This window comes from Coffea arabica, chromosome 11c (assembly GCF_036785885.1).
Source record: "Coffea arabica cultivar ET-39 chromosome 11c, Coffea Arabica ET-39 HiFi, whole genome shotgun sequence".
In the NCBI taxonomy this organism is placed as follows: Eukaryota; Viridiplantae; Streptophyta; class Magnoliopsida; order Gentianales; family Rubiaceae; genus Coffea; species Coffea arabica.
In genome coordinates this window covers 36,656,680-36,679,275 of record NC_092330.1, presented here as the reverse complement: position 1 = coordinate 36,679,275, position 22,596 = coordinate 36,656,680, and the positions used below count along the sequence as shown (strand labels likewise).

At 35.0% G+C, this 22,596-nt stretch overlaps 1 protein-coding gene across 1 annotated transcript; it reads left to right on the top strand.

The window, feature by feature from the left end:
• The first annotated feature begins 14,759 nt into the window (after positions 1 to 14,759).
• Positions 14,760 to 22,036, top strand: LOC113716419 (microtubule-associated protein 70-2). Its single transcript, XM_027240747.2, has 11 exons — positions 14,760 to 15,384; positions 15,528 to 15,613; positions 17,839 to 17,904; positions 17,988 to 18,158; positions 18,264 to 18,434; positions 18,542 to 18,697; positions 18,791 to 18,937; positions 19,120 to 19,191; positions 19,276 to 19,806; positions 19,882 to 20,069; positions 21,503 to 22,036. Exons 1-11 carry the CDS (start codon positions 15,129 to 15,131, stop codon positions 21,540 to 21,542), a joined length of 1,884 nt encoding a protein of 627 aa, XP_027096548.2. The 5' UTR covers positions 14,760 to 15,128; the 3' UTR covers positions 21,543 to 22,036.
• The last annotated feature ends 560 nt before the right edge of the window (positions 22,037 to 22,596 follow it).

The following is a 22,596-nucleotide window of genomic DNA, read 5'->3' as shown; positions in this document are numbered from 1 at the left end:
ATATATATATATATTCCATCCCGCTCGAATCAACTGGAACTTGTTTGTCCCACCCACTTGTCTCGGGGCTTTTTCGTAATCCTATCCTAATCTTGTCATTCATTCCTGGTCCTCAACCTCGGGGGCTACGACAATGGATGAGCCAAAAGTTGGTGAGGTTGACTCGTCATTTGAAAGAAAGTTTGCATCTCGACAACGGAGAAAAGGCTAGGTGGAACTCCGACGGAGCAGTCTCAATGGTCTCATAGCAGCAGAGGGATGAGAGCTTTTCAAGTGGTTCTCAAACCAAGATCTTTGTCCGGAAAGTCAGTAAGGTCCGAGTCGACTTTCTGTATTCGATTAGTCCGCTCAAGATGTAACCGACCTGATTTGTTTGTTTATGCGCGTCAGCATATAAACACTAAAGGAAGGAAAGGGGCAGGCCATCTGCCAATTGGGAATTCATGGATCCAACCAGGATCGGGATAGCCCCAGATGCTGCGATTGCTAGCTTGTTAGCGGAGCAAGAAGAAACAACCAAGAGGGCTGCTGCTGCAAGGTCAATCAATGACTTTTTTTGGCATTGAATGATCTCCAGCAATACTGGTATGGCACCAGAATTCGCAATTCGGATCTTGCTTCTGCAAAATCACAGCAAAATTAGATGGGGAACAATTCTACAGCCAATGCCTTCGGATGCAACTTCAAAAGCTGCAAAATTTAATTGATGCAAACAATACCATTCACTGTGAAAAGCTAGACAAAGCAGAGCAGAGTGCCGCTTCAGTGGCTTCATAATCTTGCGTACGAAGCATCGTAACGAGCCGAGAAATGATCCCTCTTTCCGCTAACTTCTGTCTTAGGTTGGTTGCAAGTTTACCAAGTTCTCTGGTAGCTAAAATCTGAGCTTCCCATTCATTAGATAGAAGGGCTTCCACTATCACGTCTTCCATGGTTGGAAGCCCTTTATCCCCCTCAGTCACTTCTCAACTCTCTTTATGTGAAAATGAAAATATAGAAATGTAGTATTTGATTGCTTCAAGGTGGTGTAAGGTTTGGCTTTTGGGAAAAAAGCTTTGGGGTTGTAGAAAGGCAGAGGGAAGAAGGAGAAGAATGTTGATTTCCGTCCGTTGCAACAATTTTTGTTCCATTAAAAAATGGCTCCATTCGGTTTAACCCATTTTTGTTGGGTTTACAGTTGGGTCTAACGCTGATTTCTTCATTTCCCGTCAATTGTCCTTAATTGGCCAAAATTACGTAACTTTGAGGATGAAATGTATTTTGGGTGAAACTTTGAGGATGAAAGTGACCAACAACCCAAACTTTGAGGATGAAAAGTGCATTTTTCCCCATCAATAACCATTAAGGGTCACTTTTTCCCTCATTGGCATTTTATCAAATGAGCTCTGTACAAAACAATATAACAGCGCCAGGAACCATTATACTAACGGTCATTCACATGACTGCAGGTTGAGTCAGAAAAGTACCTAAAACGAGGCATTCAATCGCCATTCTAGGTGGGTTTATTCTTGCTCTTGCAACACCAGCAGAGTTCTGCAAAACTTAGAAGCAAAAGGCCAAAACCAACTGAAGTTCTACTTAACCTATTGGAAAACCAGGATGAATTTGAAACAGCTAAAATCATGAAACCATACTGCCATGCACCCAATCACAAAACCAAGCAAAGGAAATTGTTGGCGAATTGGTTTTAGATTTGTGATTCTAGTACTTTGCATCAACGTATTCTGTTCCACTTTGTATCGATCATGCAACTGTTTTAGATCGTGATTCGACTATCTCAAATTTAAAAGTAATTTTCTCCATTTAATACATAGCAGGTGAAAACTAAAAAAATATCCTCCATATTCGCTTTATAGGACTTTTATTGTTCTAATCTTCTATTAATATAAGGATTAATCTATCCTACACTAACAGTATATACATCATCAGTATTGAATGAATGATAATTATACAAAATTTGAATTTAAAATTTAATTTTAGTACATGTATCATAAATCTAATGATGATAATATATACATCAGGTATATAAAATTTACTCTTGATATAATTAAAAAAGTTACGAGTAATCTAATTGTTTTATATTTTAGAGTAGTAGTATTTTAGGGTCTGTTTGGTTGGAAGTAAAATATTTTCCTTGAGAAAATATTTTCCGTGGAAGTAATTTTCCATGAAAATCATTTCCTTTTCATCATTTTCATGTGTTTGGTTAGCTTATTGAAAATATTTTCTTACTTCATTTTTCTGGTGTTTGTTTAACTTTTGAAATATTTTCACTTTTATCTCTATCTTTACTTTCTACACATTATAACTACATACTTCTTCCCATGCAAAATAAGAAAATTTATCTCATTGTTTAACTTTAAAAAATCTTGGAGAAATGTATATATGAATAAAAAATATCTCCTTAAGCAATAAACAAATTGCTGGCCATTTAGTGTCAAATATCAATCACGTGCAATGCTTATTGTGACATATATCTTGCACCTCACTGCTGAAAGTTTCTCTAGAAAAGAATGTCCCTATTATACATAATTAATTACTAGCATAGGATGAGCAGGATGAGGTTTCTTTTTTATTTTGAATATACTAGGGGGAGGGTTGGGTTGGGTGATACGGGAGAGGGAGTGTAAGGAAGAGATCTTGGGTTCGAGTTCTCCTGTTTACACTAAAAAAAAAGAAGAATATACTACAATATGTTTTCAGTAAGTTTAGAACATATTATAGGCGGGATGCATGCATTTCGGAAAACAACTTCAGTAAGTTTGGAAGGGAAGTTGTTTTCCACAAGATGAGTGAAAATATTTTACATAGGAAAATGTTTTCAGTAACTTTTGTGCAACCAAACACGAGAAATTAGGAAAATATTTTCCTGGAAAACATTTTCATCCGAAACAAACGGACCCTTAATTAAAGTCATTTTCCCGTTTAAAAATTGCTCTCCTCCACTTGTGAAAATATCTCCAATAAATATTGCTCTTTAACATTGAAAATAACTTAAAATCAATATAATTGGAAAAAATTTACGAGTACACTAATTGTTTTATGGAGTAATATACTACTACTTTTTAGTGAAAATTAATTTTTCACTTAGGATAATTATTGATCGAAAAAAATCCACAAGTAGACAAACTGTTCTAAGTTCCAATTTGATTGTTTTAAATTGAAGTTCTTTCCCACAATCAAGTAGCCAAAAACTGGCCATATGTTTTCATTTATTGTAAAGAAGGATTTCTACTAGTCTAATGTACTGAAATAATCCACTTGTACTCCAATTGTTTTAGATGCGGTCCCAGTATTTGCAACCCACTGATTTACGCTTTCTCTCGTCTTGAATGAGCAGCAAACATTCTTCAAGCAAGCAATTAATTGCACCGTCAAAACAGAGTCTCAAGCATTACAGGCTTTGCAGGCAGTTCAGCACAAACATTTGGCCCAACATTATACCTTTCTTGACAGAATTCCAATCAACTGCTATCTGCAATCATGTAACATGTACTTCTGATTGCATCCATCATCTGAGAGTAGGCCTCTCATTCTCATCTCATCAATTAAACATGAAATAGCAGGTTGATTGCCCTCCTTAGCATATCCTCTAATTAATATATCATAAACTACATGATTAGGACTTATTTCCTTTTTCAACATGTCATCAAACACTTGTTTTGCTTCAATCATGAATCCTTTGTTGGTTAATCCAAAAATCAAGGAACTGTATGCAAACAAATTAGGCGGAATACCCTCTTTAACCATCTGTTTCTGAAGCCTGAATGCTTCTACAAGGTTTCCTTGCTTGCAAAGCCCTGCAATCCAAGTAGTGTAAAAATACTTATTAGGAACAAATCCAGCGTCGGTCATTTCTCTATAGATCATCTCAACTTGGCTCATTTCCCCCTCTTTGCACATGCCATGAATTAGGACATTGTATGAAATTTCATCAGCATTTTCTTTGCTAAAATGCAGTTTTGCTTCGTCAAGACGCCCATTCTTGCAGAGGCCATCTATTAAGGATGTACGAGTAACAACATCGGGTTGAAAACCTCGAGCCAGCGATTCCTCGTATTCATTCATCGCTGCTTCCACATTTCCAGCCTCGAAATAAGCATGCATAAGAGTAGCAAATATGACACCATCAGGTGCCACTCCGTAATCCATCATAGCTTTTTTAACTTCAACTGCACTATCCAGCCTATTCATATTGCATAGCCCAGATACAATAGCCCCATAAGCAGTGACATCATGCCTAATACCCTGATCATGCATTCTGCTCAAGTACTTCAGAGCATTATCTACATTCTTTTTCTTGAATTCCCCATCAATCATACTAGTATATACAACAATATTAGGTTCAACCCCATCTTCCAACATCCTCGAAAACAAATAAGCAGCCTTTTCCAGCATCCCCCGTTTACAAAAACCATCAATTAGAGCTGAATAAGTAACCACATTTGGAAAAACTGAATTCCTGTGCATATCCAAGTATAATCCCAGTGCAACTTCCAATTCACCAGCCTTACAATATCCATCAATCAAAGAAGTAAAGATTTGTAAATCTGGAAAAACCCCACTACTCTTCATATCCTTAAACACCCTATAGGCCATATTAACGTTATTCATTTTACAATACATGTCAACAAGTATACCATAAGTTACAACATTTGGTACACAAACTTTCCACATCAAACTCATATACACAAGCAACCCTTCAACCTTTCCAACCTTACAAAACCCATTAAACATTGCGTTAAAAGTAACCAAATCAGGCCTAACATTCATCAGCCCACTACAAACTTTCCTCATCATAAAACAAGCACAACCAACATCAGCATTTCTCAAGTACCCATCAATCAGAGAAGTGTAACTAACTATATCAGGCAAACAACCAAGTTTTGGCATCAAATTTATCAACTTTTGAGCAGAACCAGGAAATCCAAGATTGCAGAAGTATGAAATGACAGAGTTAAAGGCTGAGACAGGAGGAAAGTAGCCTTTTGAAATAAAGGCGACGAGGAGTTTCAATGAGAGGTCGCCGCAGTTGGACCGTGTGAGGCTGTGGAGAGACTTGTTGAAGTCATGGCGGTCCGGAAACTTTCTTGAGGCTTTGAATCTTTGAAGACTATAAGCGAAGAATTTCAAAGCCTCTTTAGTCATGAGAATAGGATAAAATCTCGCTTCGGAATTTTGTCGAACGTGTTGTGAGTAGTATTTGCACAGTTCATTCGCTTCACTGCAGACGAAAGGCCCTTCCGTGCTCCTTATTAGTATAAGTTTACCGCGGCAAAAGTTGGGTATAATATGCCAATATTATTGCCCTTGAAGACGAGAATCCAACAGCATTATACCAATCACGCCTTCAGGTGCCCCAACCCCAACCGTTTCGTCCACATCAATTAGGCCTTCAGTTTCCATTTAGTAAACGTATCCACTTAAAGAACCCATCCAGTAAGGCCCATTTCGGTGATGATAAAAAATTAAAAAAAAAAAAGAAATAAAAATAGACAGTTTAATCTTTAAGGTATTGCTTCCAGAATTGCAGCGATTTCTACACTTGCCCTATTCAGTTTGAATCTTGATTTAGCTGATTGCAATTGGCAAGTGCATATGGGTTAAATTTGGAATGATAATCACTTAAAAGTCAAGTCTGAAATCTGGTTTGTGGATGTATCATGTATGAAAAGCAAATGGATGCGCATAGCTAAAGCAATAAACTATAACAACATAACATTCACTGATAGTTCCATTTCAAAATAATAACAAGTATTCTGAGCCGCACGTTTATAGACACAATTTATACACCAATCTGCCATTTGCAGTCTGCACACATTTATATTTATTGTTCTTCTTGTATTAAGTCATTCCTTAATTTCATTTTACTTTTTTTTTTCAAAAGAATAACCTTTAAAACCATGTAAGGAATGCTCAGAGAACTTGTTACATCGACAATTATTTTTAAAGGGTCTGTCTAACATGTATCTATCGGATACTCGTTAAAATGTACTATTGATGTGAGTTTTTTGAAAAGGTAAAGTTAATTATGGAGAACATATAAATACAAGTGAAGGTATTGATTATTAGTGTGTGCACTAGTTTAGGTGAGATTTAGGTGTGTTAATGAGTGATTAATGGGTATACAGTTAAAAAAAAAAACCCATTTAGAAGAAAAATTACTTACAATTAATATATAGGGGTAATTCTAGAAACCTCCCTTGAGGTTTCTAAGAATTTGATTAACTCCCTTAAGGTTTCAAAAAACCCTTGCTCAATTAAAATAACAATACTAGCCTTAATATTTTAATAAAATTTCCTTGTTACCATGTTTACACAGTGAATGGATTTTATATATTTTTTCTTTCTTATTTATATTTCATTAGAAATATAGAAAACTATCAATGTTGTTCCTGACCTCTATCCTAATCAAATGTTAAACTAGTAATATTTTTTGATAACTTTTAATATTATCCAATTTTTTTGTAACTCCTTTTTTGGTATCAAAATCAAGAATAAATTAACAATAATTAAAAAAAAATGGCCCAAAATCACTAACAAACTATGGTAGTTTCATTGCTAAACTAATCCATAAACTTTTCTTCAAAAAAAAAAGAAGAAAAACTAGCCCATAAACTTTAAAAAAGACAAGATAACACTTTCTCCTATATCTTAAAAAGAATTTATGTCCCCAATAAATCACAATGAAACATAGCCTATCATAGCAAAACATTTATTGTTATTATTGATTATCAAATAATAAATATGGGCATGAAAACTTAACACTCATTCCTTTTATAATTATTTAGAAGAATAAATTAAAATTTATGAGATAATGGCATTTTAGTGTATTCATTAAAATTTTGACCCTATTTTAAAGTTTAGTTTCCAAAGTGTCAAATCAAAGAAGATAAGTGTAATTTTTAAAACTTTAGTGGAACTGAGTGAAATGGTTAGAAACTTCAAAGGAGGCTTCTGAAATTATTCCTAATACATGTCCTAGAACCTGCCGACATGGTCCCAACTGTTAATTGAAGAATTCATAAAGTAATTTTGTTCAAGCTCAAAGGTGCAAATCCACTAAATCGACTCAACATCTGAATAACCATTCTGTATTGATATCGAGCAGCACACCACATTAGCTTTTGATTGTGATTCTTCAGAAGTCATATGATTGAGAAAATGATTGCCAAACATAGAACCAAACAAATATATTTAGTTCTTAAAATGAAAACGTCTAGCATTAATACTTCTTATATAATATATAAATATAACAAACCCATTAGTGGAATATATCAAATACATGCAGTTTAACCGCTGAGATTGAGATATCAAAATTTAGAAATTTTGGATTCAGATATCCCTTTTCCCTCTGCGTTTCTTAATTGTAACACCTGTCTTGCTAAAAAAAATAATCTAAGAAAAAAAAAAAGTGCTCGCACACACACATTTAGTGTATACTTGGTCTTTTTCTTAAGCCTAGCATTTGATTTAATGTCTTGTTTAAGAAATTAACATCTGAGAGAGTGAGAGTTGAGACTCTTTAAACCTGATCAACAAAGGCTACAAACTTACTTTATGTAAATATACTTGCATCAGGCAAGAAGCATGAGTGAAGATACTCAAGCACCTTGAAGCTAGTGCTCTAAACAAACGGAGTTTTGGACCAGTTTTGTTGATTGTTCCAAGTTTGTGATAACCACAAATCTTGTACTTCAACTGATCTTGAGAAATTCATTCTTTTTTTTTTTTTTTGTCGAAATGAGAAATTCATTCGACCTAGCTAATAGTAGCCAAATTAAGATAAAATCTCTAACGTCAGTCAAGAAATCAATCAAGTCATTTGGCTCTTTTTTTAAAAAAATTTTCCCTTTTTTTTCAGCCTAATATAAAGAGACTACTTCCAACAAGACAGCAGGTTTTGCTATTTATTTTATAAAAAAAAAAAAAATTTTATTCGACACACATCCATATTCAATGGAAATAAAGTAAAAAGACTGTCCATCTCTCTCATTTTTTAACTATTCCCATGTGTTTTTAACATGGGCATCTAGACCTTATTCAATCAGCTTTTCTAGCTGAGCTGCTTTGCTGCATTTTTTGGGTAATGTTGCAGGCTTGCAGCCAACCCAAGATCATATTAACCACTTATCCACAATTCCTGGATGTCATAAAACTCCAAACAGAAACCAGTTTGTAGTCTTGAAACAAAGTTGAACAAAAATCCAGAACTTCTGTTCATGGTCTTGACATAGCCCAACCCCAAACTAAACCTCTATAGACTGTTTGTCCAGCCATTAGCAAAAGTGTAGGAGATGGGAGGTGGGCCCAGTGGAGTCATAGTGAAAAGGGGTCCCATCCCTCAAACCACTGTAGCTTTATATACAGTTAGAAGAAGAATTAGGTGTAATGTCACCATGACTTGTCATTGGGCATCTGAGGAGCAAATGTCTACATCTGTTTGTGTGTATTGAGAGAGAATGAGAGAGTTTTAAACATTGAAAGGTTACATGTTTGGAAGGAAACAAAAAGGCAAAAGCTCTATCAAGGGTTTTGAGGTTTGTTGGGGGAACAAAACCCTGTGTTTCCATTAAAATCACTTCTTAACTGTTGAACATGACATGTTAATACACTTTGATTAAGCATTAATGTCTGGGAGTACAACTTACTAGAAAGGTGCTGCCATGCATCAAATATCCCCCTGTCTTTTCTCTCTTAGAAACACATGCAATGGCTGGTGGAAATCTATGTGTGTGGATGCTTTAAGGAATAGTAAGGTTGCCTGCAGGCCAAGAATGCAGCTTTTTGCCCTTTTCTTTATCTCCTTCTTCATTTCTTTTTCATTATTTTCTTTTTTTTTCCCCTTACACATGTCTAGACCTCTATGGATGTATACTTTCACTTTTGGGACATAGGTTTTTCCTATATTTATTTATTTGTAAGTCTACTATAGTTGGATCTATAGTTGACACATGACTAGCTACTCTCATCTGAAACAAATTTATGTTTGAATAGCAAATTTTTTTTTTAAAAAAAATTTTCGCTTGCATCATAAACACATTTTTCAATCAATTTTTTTGTATTTTCAATCACTTTTTTATCTCATATATATCATATCACAAAAAATGTTACAGTAATAATTTCAAATAATTATTTGAAATAATACTCTATCCAAACAAACACAAAAGCAACAAATTGCCAAAAATGTAGACCATATGTGATACTCTAGAGCATTATTTTACCTATATTTCAACTTTGAATAACAATCTAAAGTTAAATTTGATCAAAGATTAATAGCTTGAGACATAGAATTTTGTTTACAAAAATGAAAGTGTAGAAAGGAAGTCACAGTTTCTAATAAGAATTGCATTGCCTTACAATTTAGTTGTCTTATAACAACAACCTGTAGACAGAACAAAATTAGTTTGAAATAAGATTAATTTCATATTTGGAGAAGTAACAATCGAGTTGTCTCAATTAAATTATTTTGTATTTGGACAAGTAAAAAGCCATAACTATTAGGATCGGTCCAATGGTCATAAAAAACACTCTAGATTTTTAGAATTTTCTTTGCTGTTAGATTCGAAATATGAATCCTATATCTAGTAGTTGGAAGTTGAGTGTAGGGAGTTTTTTTTTAAAAAAAAGAAGAGTAAGAAGTCAAACACCTTATTGATTTCATAATAAGCACCAAGTACACTCATAAAAGACGGAAAAAATTATGTGGAAAAAATTACTACAATCTAGAATTAGTTTAAAATATAGGAGAGGAAATCTGCATACTTTATCAGGTTTGTTCTTGTGTTCTAAGAGTTTCCATGGCCGGCCAAAGCCTATGCTATAACTGAAACTTGAAGAGAAGGTTTGTTCTTTCTTGGATACTTGGAACCATATTTGTCTACCAACAACCTCTTTTGTTAGCTAGAATGCTTTACAAACTTATCCACAAAACAAAAAAAACAAAAAAAAAAACATGTTTAGTACTCTAGTTGTAGGATCTTGTCCATTTATTCTCCTATGGTTCGTAATCAACTGAGGTTTCCTTCAAGAATTGTTGTCAAATTCAGCTTATAATACATATTATTAATTCATTCCACCTAGTATGTATGACTATATAATTTGGTCTGGATTTTCTTGATCCTGTGCTCAGGGCAATATGGTTTTTGACTCATGGCGTTGTATGAGGAACAATAATAATAAAAAAAATTAGCAATAAAAATGTATGTGTTCTATGTCAAAATTCCCCAGATAAAAACACGAAAATTGTTTTCATATATAAATAGAGCTGTAAGAGATATTATAATCAATCCAACAATGTTGCCGTCACACATAATAAGAGATAATAGTGAATGGATACATAATGACCGTATTCTTGTGCAATTGAATAGCTTCTGTATACAATTCATTAAAGCATGATCAATGAGTTTATAATTTGTAGAAAAAACCCATTTAACTACAAGGTCAACATAATAGTTGTGAAACTATAACGTGATCGAACACAAGATAAAGAGAATGACTAAATCCACGCCTTTATGTTTTGAATCACATACTACTATGCAATATTTTGTACCATACGTCTGGTTTAATGTAATAAAGGTTTAAGTTTAAGATAAAAAGCCAACACAAGTTGGTTCAATTAGTAAGAACGGATCAGTTTCTCACAAAAAAAGATCGTGCGTTCCAATTCCGCTGTTGATATGAGAGCTATGGTAGTAGGCGATTTGTAAAAAAATTCTATAAGCAACCTATGGTTCAAAAGACATGTCTTGATTGGTGGTAATAACTGGAGTCGAATCCATTCAAACTTTTATTTACCAAAAAAAAAAAAAAAAGGTTAAGATGAAAAGGCATAGATCTAAGCCCGAGTTGCCAGTTTATAAGGTTAAAAAATTTGTAGACTCCAATATTGATGTTCTTAGTTAAAAAGTAGAATAAATCAGTTATACTAATGAGTTCTAAACCGAGATGTACAAGCATACAATTATTCTGTAGACAAAAATGTTAATCTATGTTATCTCCAGTCACTAATGACACTTAACCAAAACAACAATAAAATAACAGGGCTGATTAAGCAACCTCTTCAAAGTTGGAAGTAAAGATAACATAAACAAACGCTAATGACATCCAAGATTACCAGATCACCAGACACATTGGCTGCTGTCCCTCTCCATACTCACACGAACCATAGGAGGCGCTCAGTAGAGTCAGAACAGAAAAGCCCACTAAAACACGCCGGGGTGGCCGCTGCGCACCACCAACCTTTCCTTTTACGTGTTGTGTGTGCATTACGCATGCCCTCGCAATCTTTCACTTCTTCAGTGCTGTATAGCCCAAGTGCGCAAACAGCTCACTTTTGAAGCTAATAAATACAAAAAGAGGTTCAATTAATTATTTGAAGTGTTAAAGTGTTGTTAATCTTACACTTTTTAATCGAGTAATATATTATATTATATTTGTACATGGATTAAAAAATTTCTGAAGTTAAACTAAACTATTAGATAATTCTAAAATGTTGCCATGAAGATAAAATTCATTCATTATGTTTATACCTGGCAAATGGGCGGGTTGGGCGGTTTTTGGGCGGATTGATTTGGGTTTTCATTTAAATGGGTGACACCCAATCCGCCCAACTTTAGATTGGATTAATTTTGGGTTGGGTCATATTGGGTCATCTCAAACCCATGACCCAAATATGACCCAATATATTAATTAATAAATTTTGATACATAAACTCTCTCAAATACATATTCACATACAAAAAAAAAATTTCACACACATAAACACATTTTCACATAGATAGACATATTTTTACACACTAAAACACTCATAGACACACACACACTCACTTTTTAAACTCTTTTGAAATACGTTATTTTTACACATACAAACACATTATAATACACACTAATATACTTTCACAAATACACACACATACTAACTATTTAAATTACTTGGATGAACTCACTATTTTTTATACAAGATTTTCAAATTGGGTATTGTTTTGATCCAAACTAAGAGACCGAAACAACAATTTTGGGTGGAACAATAAATTGGGGGGGAGGGACTTGTTTTTTCATTTTGAATGAAAAAAAGAAAAAGAAATAGAAGAACAGGAGGATGCATTTTTCCGGAACTCGGCAAAAGGATGGATGTGAAGACCGAAGAGTACAAGGATTTTTTTTTTCTTTTTTTTTTTAAATCCTACTGACATTTGTGCTGCACCGTTCATTTCTCAATTTTGTTCTTTTTAAGCATTACTCGTTGATCATCCTTCTCAGTGTGTAGTAGTAGTATATATATGATAATTATACATACCAGTACATATATGGGTTTTGCTTGATCCAACAAGGCTGGTCATTTCTTTTTTGTTTCTTGATTTTAATTTGTTAATTTTTTTTAACTTAAATTGGGTAATGGGTGCCCAACACAAATACCCAAACCACCCAAAATATATATGAATTTTTATTACCCAACCCAAAATTAACCCAAAACCCAACTTACCCAACCCAACCTCTCAAATTAGTGGGTGGGTTGGGTGGGTTGTTGGGTTTTGGGTATAATTGCCAGCTCTAATTATGTTTAATGCGAGCAACCTTTTTTTGATACGTTGATGATGCTTTTAACAAAATTAAATGACAGATGGTTAACTGATACGATCGTTAAATTTTTTATCCTGCAATCCAAATGACAGATTTTGAAATCAACACAAGTTATTGTACGTAGTTTCTTTATCAGTTGATTAATTGTCGAGTATTGAGCAGGTTGAATCAAAATTGGTTCGACGAGGGATCATGGAAATTCGCGTTTGTTACGTGAAAAAGAAAAGATTTGAGTGTATTAGGGAATTCATAAACTGCTGTTTATCTTTAAGATAGACCATTAATAATCTGATTAGTTTACTAATGCATTCCTTACCCTCTATTAATAGGGCTACATCTCCTGCTCACCACCTGTAGTGCGAGATGTCGCTGGCTCTGTACTTAACAGCAAGGCTTCTCTGCAAAAATGCAGTATTTTATGTTTCTCATATCTCACACTCCGCACATTGCACCATCCACTTCCCCAATTATCTAACTTGACAAAAATGTCCATAAAATTCTTAAAAATTACATAGCCCCCCTTTTAAAAGAAAAAAAATCTAAGAAAATTTAAAAAATAAAATAGCAAGTTCCAAAGAAAGAAGATAATTTTGACAGCATGTGAAACTTTTCCTCTACTGCTGTTTGTGGCGAATTGTGCACCTCTTGTTCTCTCTTAATCTCATTCCTTTTAACAGTACGAGTTAATTAGAATATAAATTTACGACTCTGTAGACATTATATGCATCAATTGGACACTAGGAAAAAAAAATCATGAAAATAAGAAAATAAGAACAAACAAAATTTCTACAGTTATGAAGCTTGCTACTAGTTTGAGTATAGCACTATTGTTTCAAATAATATTTCGCTTGCATTATAAATACATTTTCCAACCCACCTTTTTATATTTCCAACCACCTTTTTATCTCATATACATCACATCACAAAAAGTGCTACAGTAATTATTTTAAATAATATTTCAAATTATATCCTATCCAAACAAAGTATTTGAATTGTGATTTTCTGCAAAAAAATTTTACGTTTTATGTGAATATATTTTAAAATTATTTTTTTGTTTCACATGCATCAAGTCGTTAAAATAGATTTATCTGCAAAAACTCCTACAATACACATACATTAACTGGTTATTATAAAGTTGATAGAAGTTAGATAGTTAATCGTACAACAACAAAAGTACCACTTGTGTTGCTCCACTTTGCCTGTTTGACGAGATGTATCAATTAAATACGAAAAGTTTTATATAAAAAGGTACTCGAATTTTTGTCCACTTACAACTCTTTAAGCATAGAGTACAACCTAAGCAAAACTTGATGGCCGAATCTTTATTTACCGGAAGCATGAGGGCGTCAAAGTCAAATTCCCCATCTACGTTGTCAAGCCCCACCCTCAAATATCAGGTGTCCCCTGGCACTCCTACCATATTAATCTCTACCGTCTCATTCTTCTAGCTTGAATGCAATTTTCCATTCTCAAAACAAAAAATAATTAATTTTCAAAAGAGAAAAAAGAGAGGAGGAGGATAAAAAAAAAAAAAAAATGCCCTCCAAAAAACTATCAATAAAATTTTCTAACATTTAGAAATGTACAAGTTTCTCTTATTATCACCAAAATACACATGATCTTATTTGAATTGCAATTTTTCATCTAAAAATCTTTACGATTTTTATAAACACATTTTTTCAATTAAAATTTTACCTCGTATATATTAAATTGTTATAATATTATTTTAATGAAAATTCTAAAAAATAACAATCCAAATGGACTCAATATATATTGTAATTTTCTCTTTTTTTTTATGTGAAAAACATAAGGCTGTTACATTCAAATATTTGTGTAAATTTGTGAACACTTTTTTTTAAAAAAATAATATAGATGCTTGTGTATATGTAAGCACAAAAACAGGGTGCATTTGGAGAATGCAATTATTTGAAATACGTATATATAACTGATTTTTTATCCTTTTACTCATAATTTCATTTACATATATCATATAAAAATTATTGCAGTGAAATAACAAAAATTTTTTCCCAACTTTTTATACAAATAATTAGTGTAAATAAGCAAATTTCACGATTAATAAATTCTATCGTTATACAGTAATTTCCTTCCATTTTTCTCGAAATACAACGACCCAACACCTTCACTATACGTGCCCGTAGTTATACAGGCAATTTTTTCAGACGAGCCAATAATTAAAAAAAAAAAGAAAAAAAACCAAAAGATTCAAAAAGAAAAAAAAAAAAAAATCACTTCTCCCTTCCACTACTCTACTAGTACTCACACTACTGTTTACTTCTATTTGAACTCTCCATCACAATCTCTCTCTCTCTTCTCTTTCTCTCTCACACACTCGCACACCTCCACTCTCTCATACTTTGATTCACATTCGAACCCTACACTTCTTCACAGCCAAGATTCCTCTGCATTTTCAGCTCTTTCAGTTTACATTTCTCTATTTATACATAAAATTTAGGTTTTTTCCGTGGATTTGATGTGAGAGTGAAGAGAGGGGGGAGAGAGAGAGAGGAGAGGATAAATAGATCGGCTATGGCAGAGGTGACCGGAGACGGAGGAGTGACGGCCGAGCTCAGTGCCGGCGAGAACTACGGCAATGCGAGAGTTACGAGCGAAGTGAATGTGACGCCGTTGACGGTGTCGGCGTCGTTTAAGGAAGGGAAAGGTTCGACGTCGAGGAGAAGAGCGTCGGTTAGGCCGAGTCTCGATGCAGATGAGTTCATAAATCTGCTTCACGGTTCGGATCCGGTGAAGCTGGAGCTTAATCGGCTTGAGAATGAAGTCAGAGGTGTGTAATGCCAGCTGGATCCGACTTGATTTGGCTTCAAATGCCGTTGTTTGGATGCGCATTTTTTTTTTTGAATTTTTTTTTTGTTTTTTTATGTGGGGAAATTTGAATGCGGTGGCGTTTTTCTGTTTGGATTTTTGCAGATAAGGACAGAGAATTAGGGGAAGCGCAAGCGGAGATCAAGGCTTTGAGGTTCTCTGAGAGACTGAGAGAAAAAGCAGTTGAAGAGGTTTTAATTTCAGTTTTCCTTTCGTTTTGAGTTTTAAATTTTCTGTTTTGATTTTATTCCTATTGGTTAGCCTGAAATAGAAATGGATTTAAAATGTGGGACTGGGAAGTATTGTGATATTTGATAATGATGTCATTTGCTAATAGTGGATATTTTACAGGTTTGCTCCCTGGTAGGCTAATGCTAAATTTAGAACCGTTTTTAGTTCCCCTCTTTTAGGCTATCGTGAATTGTAGGCTGGATTTGGTTAATGGAATTAGTGAGTTGAGAGCAGGATTAAATGAATAAAAGTTATGAAACAATACATTTAAATGTCACACTCCTAGTAAATTGGAAGGATGGATTTAGGTTTGTATACATGGTTGACATGGCGGATAGCAGTAGGGAAAAGTGTGGGATATTTAGGGGTTCATACATTGCCATGGGGTATATGGAGAGGTGTTAGATGATTTCATTTACGTTTTCCACTTGTTTTCTCCTTTCTGGATCATCAAGAGAAAACTTTGTACATTGATTGTTAGATACTGGATTTGATCAATTGTGGTGTCTCAAAACCTGTTTAACCATTGACCAAAAAATCATTTTTTTACTTTTATGGCTGTTGCTAATTATTTAGCGACGGAATAGAAAATGAGACGCTCTTATAAGCTTGTGTAGTTGCCTTCATGAATTGTAGCAACTATGTTGCAAAGAATGTCATTAACTCTGCTTGACATGGTGGAAAAAGGAATACAAAGCAATAGCTACCACAGAAAGGTCAACGTCCGACAACTTCTCTGGGAACTGTGAGAGGCTGCAAGTATTTTTCTTTACTTTGATGTTATGTGGGCCTATAATTTGGAAACTCTGTTGAATTAAACTCCGATCAGAATAATGAAGCACAAAGGAGATTTAAGAAAGTACTTATTCTGAAATTTTGATGTAAGCTTGTGTGTTTTTGGAATTTCTTACAGAACTTATATGATGTTTTGTAAAGAATGAAATTAAGTAGGAAACTTGGAACTGTGTTGGGATGCTTTAAGTATATTGTTCTAGAATATTAGCTATACTTAAATTTTGCTTCTATTTTTGTTGTTTTGTTTGTTATGTATGTAAGTAGGATGTAACTGGGGGGAGGGGGGGGGGAGGGTTTGGTTGGGTGGTAAGGTGGGAAGGTTTGTAAGCAAGAGGTACTGGGTTCAAGCTGTCCCAGTTACCAAAAAAAATGGTATTTGGTTTGTTATGGATGTAATAACTTCCGTAATCCGTTTGATTTATGGGTAAAAAGTTATTGAAACAAATGAAAATTTCTTGAATTGCTATTATTTTAGTACCAGCGATTTATCCCTTTTGAAGAGTGAGTCGCTTCAATTCTTGTCAGGCAAGGCAGGACTCTTACTATTTTATTTATGATTCTGTTAATTGAAATGCACTCTTAATCTAGAGATAGAGTGAGAAAAAGTAAACACTTTTGATAGGTAAATGGATGTGCATTTGGTAAAGTAAGATCAGATAATTATATACTTATCCTTTTTACAATGGTCAAAAGCGTTGGTGGGCATATTTGGTAGTGCAGAGACGTGTTCATAGAAGGATTTTATGTCAAGCATTTCCCAAATGTTGGCCTCTTGTCCCACCTTCTCTTTCTTTCCTGCTATAGATATCTTAATATATGCCAGGGAGAGAACAAAAAAAGTTGTGAATTTCACTTTCGCTTGCAAATTTTCTGTTTTATGCAAAATACAGAACGAACTATGAAGGTTTTTGCTTGTGCAATGAACATTTCAGAGCCAATATTAGGACTGTACTTTAAGTACTCATATTGTGATCTTCTAAATAATTATTTGGCTGTAAAGGTAACATTTCCTGTTATTTGCACCTTTAGATAAAGTGCAAAAAACTCACTTTGAGGGGTGTACATTGTTAAGTTACAGGCATATGCCTTGGGTGGCATATCATTTCCTTCTGATTTTGTTGAACGAAAATTTATCCACAGTGCCTCAGGGTGCCACCTGAGAAATGCCTTGTAAATCTTGCCTGTTACCATATCTGCAACCTGTAGATGCAGTGTTCTTTATGTACATTCAACAACTCTGTCAAACTATCAAGGCAATTTTTCATATTTGATGGATCTTCAGTCCATCAATTTGAATAACTGAGTGCCACAGTATTTTGCTTCTTGCCTTGAAGGATCTCATCTTTATTAAAGTATGTAAATTAAAGATCTAATTTTTTTTCCTGTGCAGCTTACTGACGAATTGGCACGGGTGGAGGAGAAGCTAAAGTTAACAGAATCACTTCTAGAGAGCAGAGTACAAACTAAAGCCTTGAATTTCCTATTCCGTTCTTTTCATCTGGAGATCTCTTATTGACAGGATGAGACGTCTCTCTACAGAATCTTGAAATTAAGAAAATCAATGATGAGAAGAAGGCCTCCATGGCAGCTCAGTTTGCTGCTGAAGCAACCCTTCGGAGGGTGCACTCTGCTCAAAAGGATGATGATATGCCTCCCATTGAAGCCATTCTTGCACCCTTGGAAGCTGAGCTCAAGCTTGCTCGACAGGAGGTATTCCCTGGAGTCTTATATTCGGTTGTCTAGCCCTATTTGTAATAAAAATGCTCCAATGTGAGAAGGTATTGCTCCATGGTTTGTTGCTGCTGTTTTTTCTAGATTGCGAAGCTGCAAGATGATAATAAAGCATTAGATCGCCTAACCAAGTCAAAAGAAGCTGCTTTACTGGAGGTTGAGAGAACTGTGCAAGTGGCATTGGCGAAGGCATCTATGGTGGATGATCTCCAGAATAAAAACCAGGAGTTGATGAAGCAGATAGAAATTTGCCAGGTTCTGATCAGTAATGCTATTTCCTTTTTGAGGCTTTTTCCAATAGTTTGCTGAGCTGCACTTGATCTTACCATTTACATTTACTTGTCAAAACACATTAATGACAGGAGGAAAATAAAATTTTGGATAAATTACACCGTCAAAAAGTTGCCGAGGTTGAAAAACTAACCCAGACTGTGCGTGAACTTGAGGAAGCGGTTCTGGCTGGTGGGGCAGCTGCTAACGCTGTGCGGGATTACCAGCGGAAAGTTCAAGAGATGAATGTAATGTCATAATTCGATTTGCCTGTGAATATCCTCAGATTGAAGGTCTGTGTGCAACCATTTGATCAATTATTTATACATTTGGTTCTCCAGGAGGAGAGGAAAACTCTGGACCGGGAGCTGGCCCGTGCAAAGGTAACAGCAAACAGGGTTGCAACAGTGGTTGCTAATGAGTGGAAAGATGCTAATGACAAGGTTATGCCTGTAAAGCAATGGCTTGAAGAAAGAAGGTTCTTGCAGGTATAATTCATTTCCACTTCCAGTTGATTGCCAAAAAAAAAAGCACTTTTTAAAGCCGATTTTCATGCATCTCTTTTATTTTCACTGCCTTTCCTGCCTCTGCACTCTATTGCTCTTCCACTTAAGTGTTTTGCTTTGCCATTTCTGCCAGTTTGTAGTAATAACCATATTTGTTGTCACAGGGTGAGATGCAGCAATTGCGAGACAAACTTGCCATTTCTGAGAGAACAGCGAAATCTGAAGCTCAATTGAAGGTTCTAGTTGGTTTATGGAGAAAATGCCTAATAAGCTTTCAACTCCTTGTTAATTTGTCTTTTCTCACTGTCTCTTGTATCCAGGAAAAATATCAACTGCGGCTCAAAGTTCTAGAGGAAACTTTGCGATCACCAAACTCAAGCGTTCGCAACACACCAGATGGAAGAAGTTCAAGCAATGGTCTTTCACGCCGTCAATCACTTGGTGGAGCCGAAAATATATCTAAGCTGACCTCCAATGGTTTTTTGCCCAAGAGGTCACCATCCTTTCAGATGAGATCTTCTGGTAGCAGTACAGTGTTGAAGCACGCAAAAGGGACATCGAAGTCGTTTGATGGAGGCTCACGGTCATTAGATAGGAGTAAAATTCTTTTAAATGGAACTGGTCCCAACTTCAAAATGAGCCAATCTTGTGATGGGACCAAGGATAGTGAGCCTCAAAAGAGTACCTGGAAAGAAAATCAGGATGAAAAACCTAGTGATGTACAAGTAACAGAAACAGATGATACCGTGCCAGGTTTACTATATGATTTGCTGCAGAAAGAGGTGGTTGCTTTGAGGAAAGCTGGTCATGAAAAGGATCAAAGCCTCAAAGATAAAGATGATGCAATTGAGGTAGATTTTATTATCCTGTGATCTTACAATTGCAATGAAAATTAGGTTTCCTAAGTACTAATTCTTCTTGTTCAGATGTTGGCAAAAAAAGTAGAAACTTTAACAAAGGCAATGGAAGTTGAGGCTAAGAAGATGAGAAGAGAAGTAGCTGCCATGGAGAAAGAGGTGGCTGCCATGCGTGTTGACAAAGAGCACGAAAATAGAGCAAAAAGATTTGCTAATTCCAAGGGTCCAGTGAACAGTTCTCAGTTGATACCTGGAAGGTATGCTGCATGCCTTATGTTTTATGAACAGAAGCCATTCTATATCGTTCCTAACGTTACTGCTTAGTATGGTGATACTCTAATTACCAAACATGATTATAGATTTTGTGCTGCTGTTAGGGTTTTGTGATTTCTGTTATTTTTTCTGCCTGGAAATGTGATTGATTATGTCCTTGTATAATGATTGGCATTTGCAGTTTGGAAATTTATACCTGTTGTACACTGGATACTCAGTGTCTACAAGGAATTTATGCCACATCTCCATGGCTCGATGTCTTTCTTTTTTTGGTGCTTCCCAAGTACATGGGTACCTTTTTTTTTTTTTTGAGAGAACAGAGATGTGAACGAGAATCTTTTTTGAAGCTGAAGTTTTGCTTGTGATTTATGTTGAATGCATTCGGTCTGTGCTTTAACTGCTTAATGACTTGTAGACTGCATTTCAAAGCATGAAGAGACACTTTTTTGCTGCTAAGTTTTGTGAAACACATGGTTTTATTGTCTGCTAAGAGTTTGATCTCATCCTGTTGCTACTTTTGAGGGAGAATACCATTCTCAATTTGAAGTTTGTTGATTTTGGATAATCTGTTTTACTGATACCTTTTGAATAATCAAGAACTTGGAAGCAACTGCGGCTAATTTCTTTCAAGTTCATAGTTTGGATGGACAAAAGTATAGAGCCTAAGAAATTTGTAGAGACATACAGATAAGACTTCAGAACCTTAGAAAGTAAAAGGGTGTTCATTTCATAGTGTAGGTGTAATTCAAAGCTGATGAAGCAGTTTATTCTTTGAGTTTGGTTATTGTCTTCAGTCTCAACCAAGGTGTTACAGGAATTTATCTGCAAAAGTTGTCCACAGGTTGAAATATTGTTAAATGCATCCATTGGTAGTGTGCTAAATGGCAGTTGGAGTTCTGTTGAAATGGTGGTAGCATCTGTGGTGCAAGTATGTAGAAGTATGTAGTGCAAGTGTCCTTTCATGCCTGTTTTTAATGATTTTTACTTTGTGGCTTTTACCATGTTTACAAAAGAAAAACCCAGGAATTTTCCCTTTCAATCTTGATCAAGTTCCGAAAGTGAAACGTTTGGGGAATGACATAAGCGATACTAATTTCATATGATTATTTGGAGAAAGACATGGTAGGATAATCTGATCTTCGGATCCCTCCTAATCATGTTATGGAAGTCTTAGGTCCCCAAACTCTGGATTTATGCCAGCAGATGCTTAATTTTATTTGCTTAATTTTGCTTGAACAAGCTTTTCGTTGAAGATAGAGAAATTCTCCATGGACCTTGGTGTTGCATTTATTCTCGCTTCTTACATTTTAAGGACAATCAATGAAGATGCAAGTACTTCAAGTAACGAAATGTTTGGCTTCGTTTTCTGATTTCCATCATCTTAGAAATTTGAACTGATGCACTGTGTTTTCTACAGACATGCAGCCCGAAGTGGTTTAACTCGCAACACACAATAACAAGAAGCCCAGCCAAGGACTAAGGAGCAGTTCTGGACAGAATTTGTATTGGTCCTCCTTTTTTGGTTTCCGTATCTTTACACTTGTGGTTGTTTGTAAAATTGTAACAAGCATACCAATGACCCTCTGCTGTTTCCTTTGGCAAGAGAGATTATATGTAATGGTGCAAATACGGTGGAGGAACAAGTTGGTATGTTCTGACCTAGACTATGATCCCTCTTGCTTAGAATCCATGAAGAAACCGAGGAGATTGAAGTTGAGCTAACCTTTTGGCAGGAATTATTTGAGTGGCAGTGGTTGTGTGGTTGTATAGGTAGAATATTGGCATTTCCTTTGCCTTTACTCTTTTCAAGTTGTTTGCAGTCTATATTTGTAATCTGCAGTTAGTGTGATTGCTATTGGTTCAGGTTTGTCAATATTCTTGTAATCAGATGAAGATCATATTTCCCCTGCTGTATTTTCGTATCATGAATAGTTAAATGCGTTCGTCCATACTTCTAATGGTTTAATCAGCAAGGATTACTTCTAACGTGTTCGTCCAAACCGGCTTCTCTTTACATACGCATTTAATTTTCTTCCGAATATAATTCAGCAAGGATTACTTTCAGTTTCATGGTGCTATAATTTGGTGTTTAGACGATGCAAAAATAATATTTTTTAACGGCAAAGTTTAATTCCGTAAAATTCGTGTTCCATTTAAATTTGTCATCTCCAATTTATGTTTTTAGTTACAGTCTATTATTTTTGTATATTAACCCTCTCACTTCATATTAATGCATTCAAGCACATTTGAAATTAACCGTAATCGAGGGTTTACATATATATATTTGGTATATATATTGGTCTTTGTCGTATTCTCTATTCATTTCTTTTATATTCTTCAGTTCTCACTTGACATTAACCTTCAAATTTCGAGCTTTTTCACAGCATAAAAATTTGCCCATGTGTTCCTCTGCAAGGAATTATGCTTGTGTGAATGGTGATGTGATGTCAGTACTTGATCTATACGGACAGGGCCATGATCATTTGGATATGAATACGAATATGGGCTGTC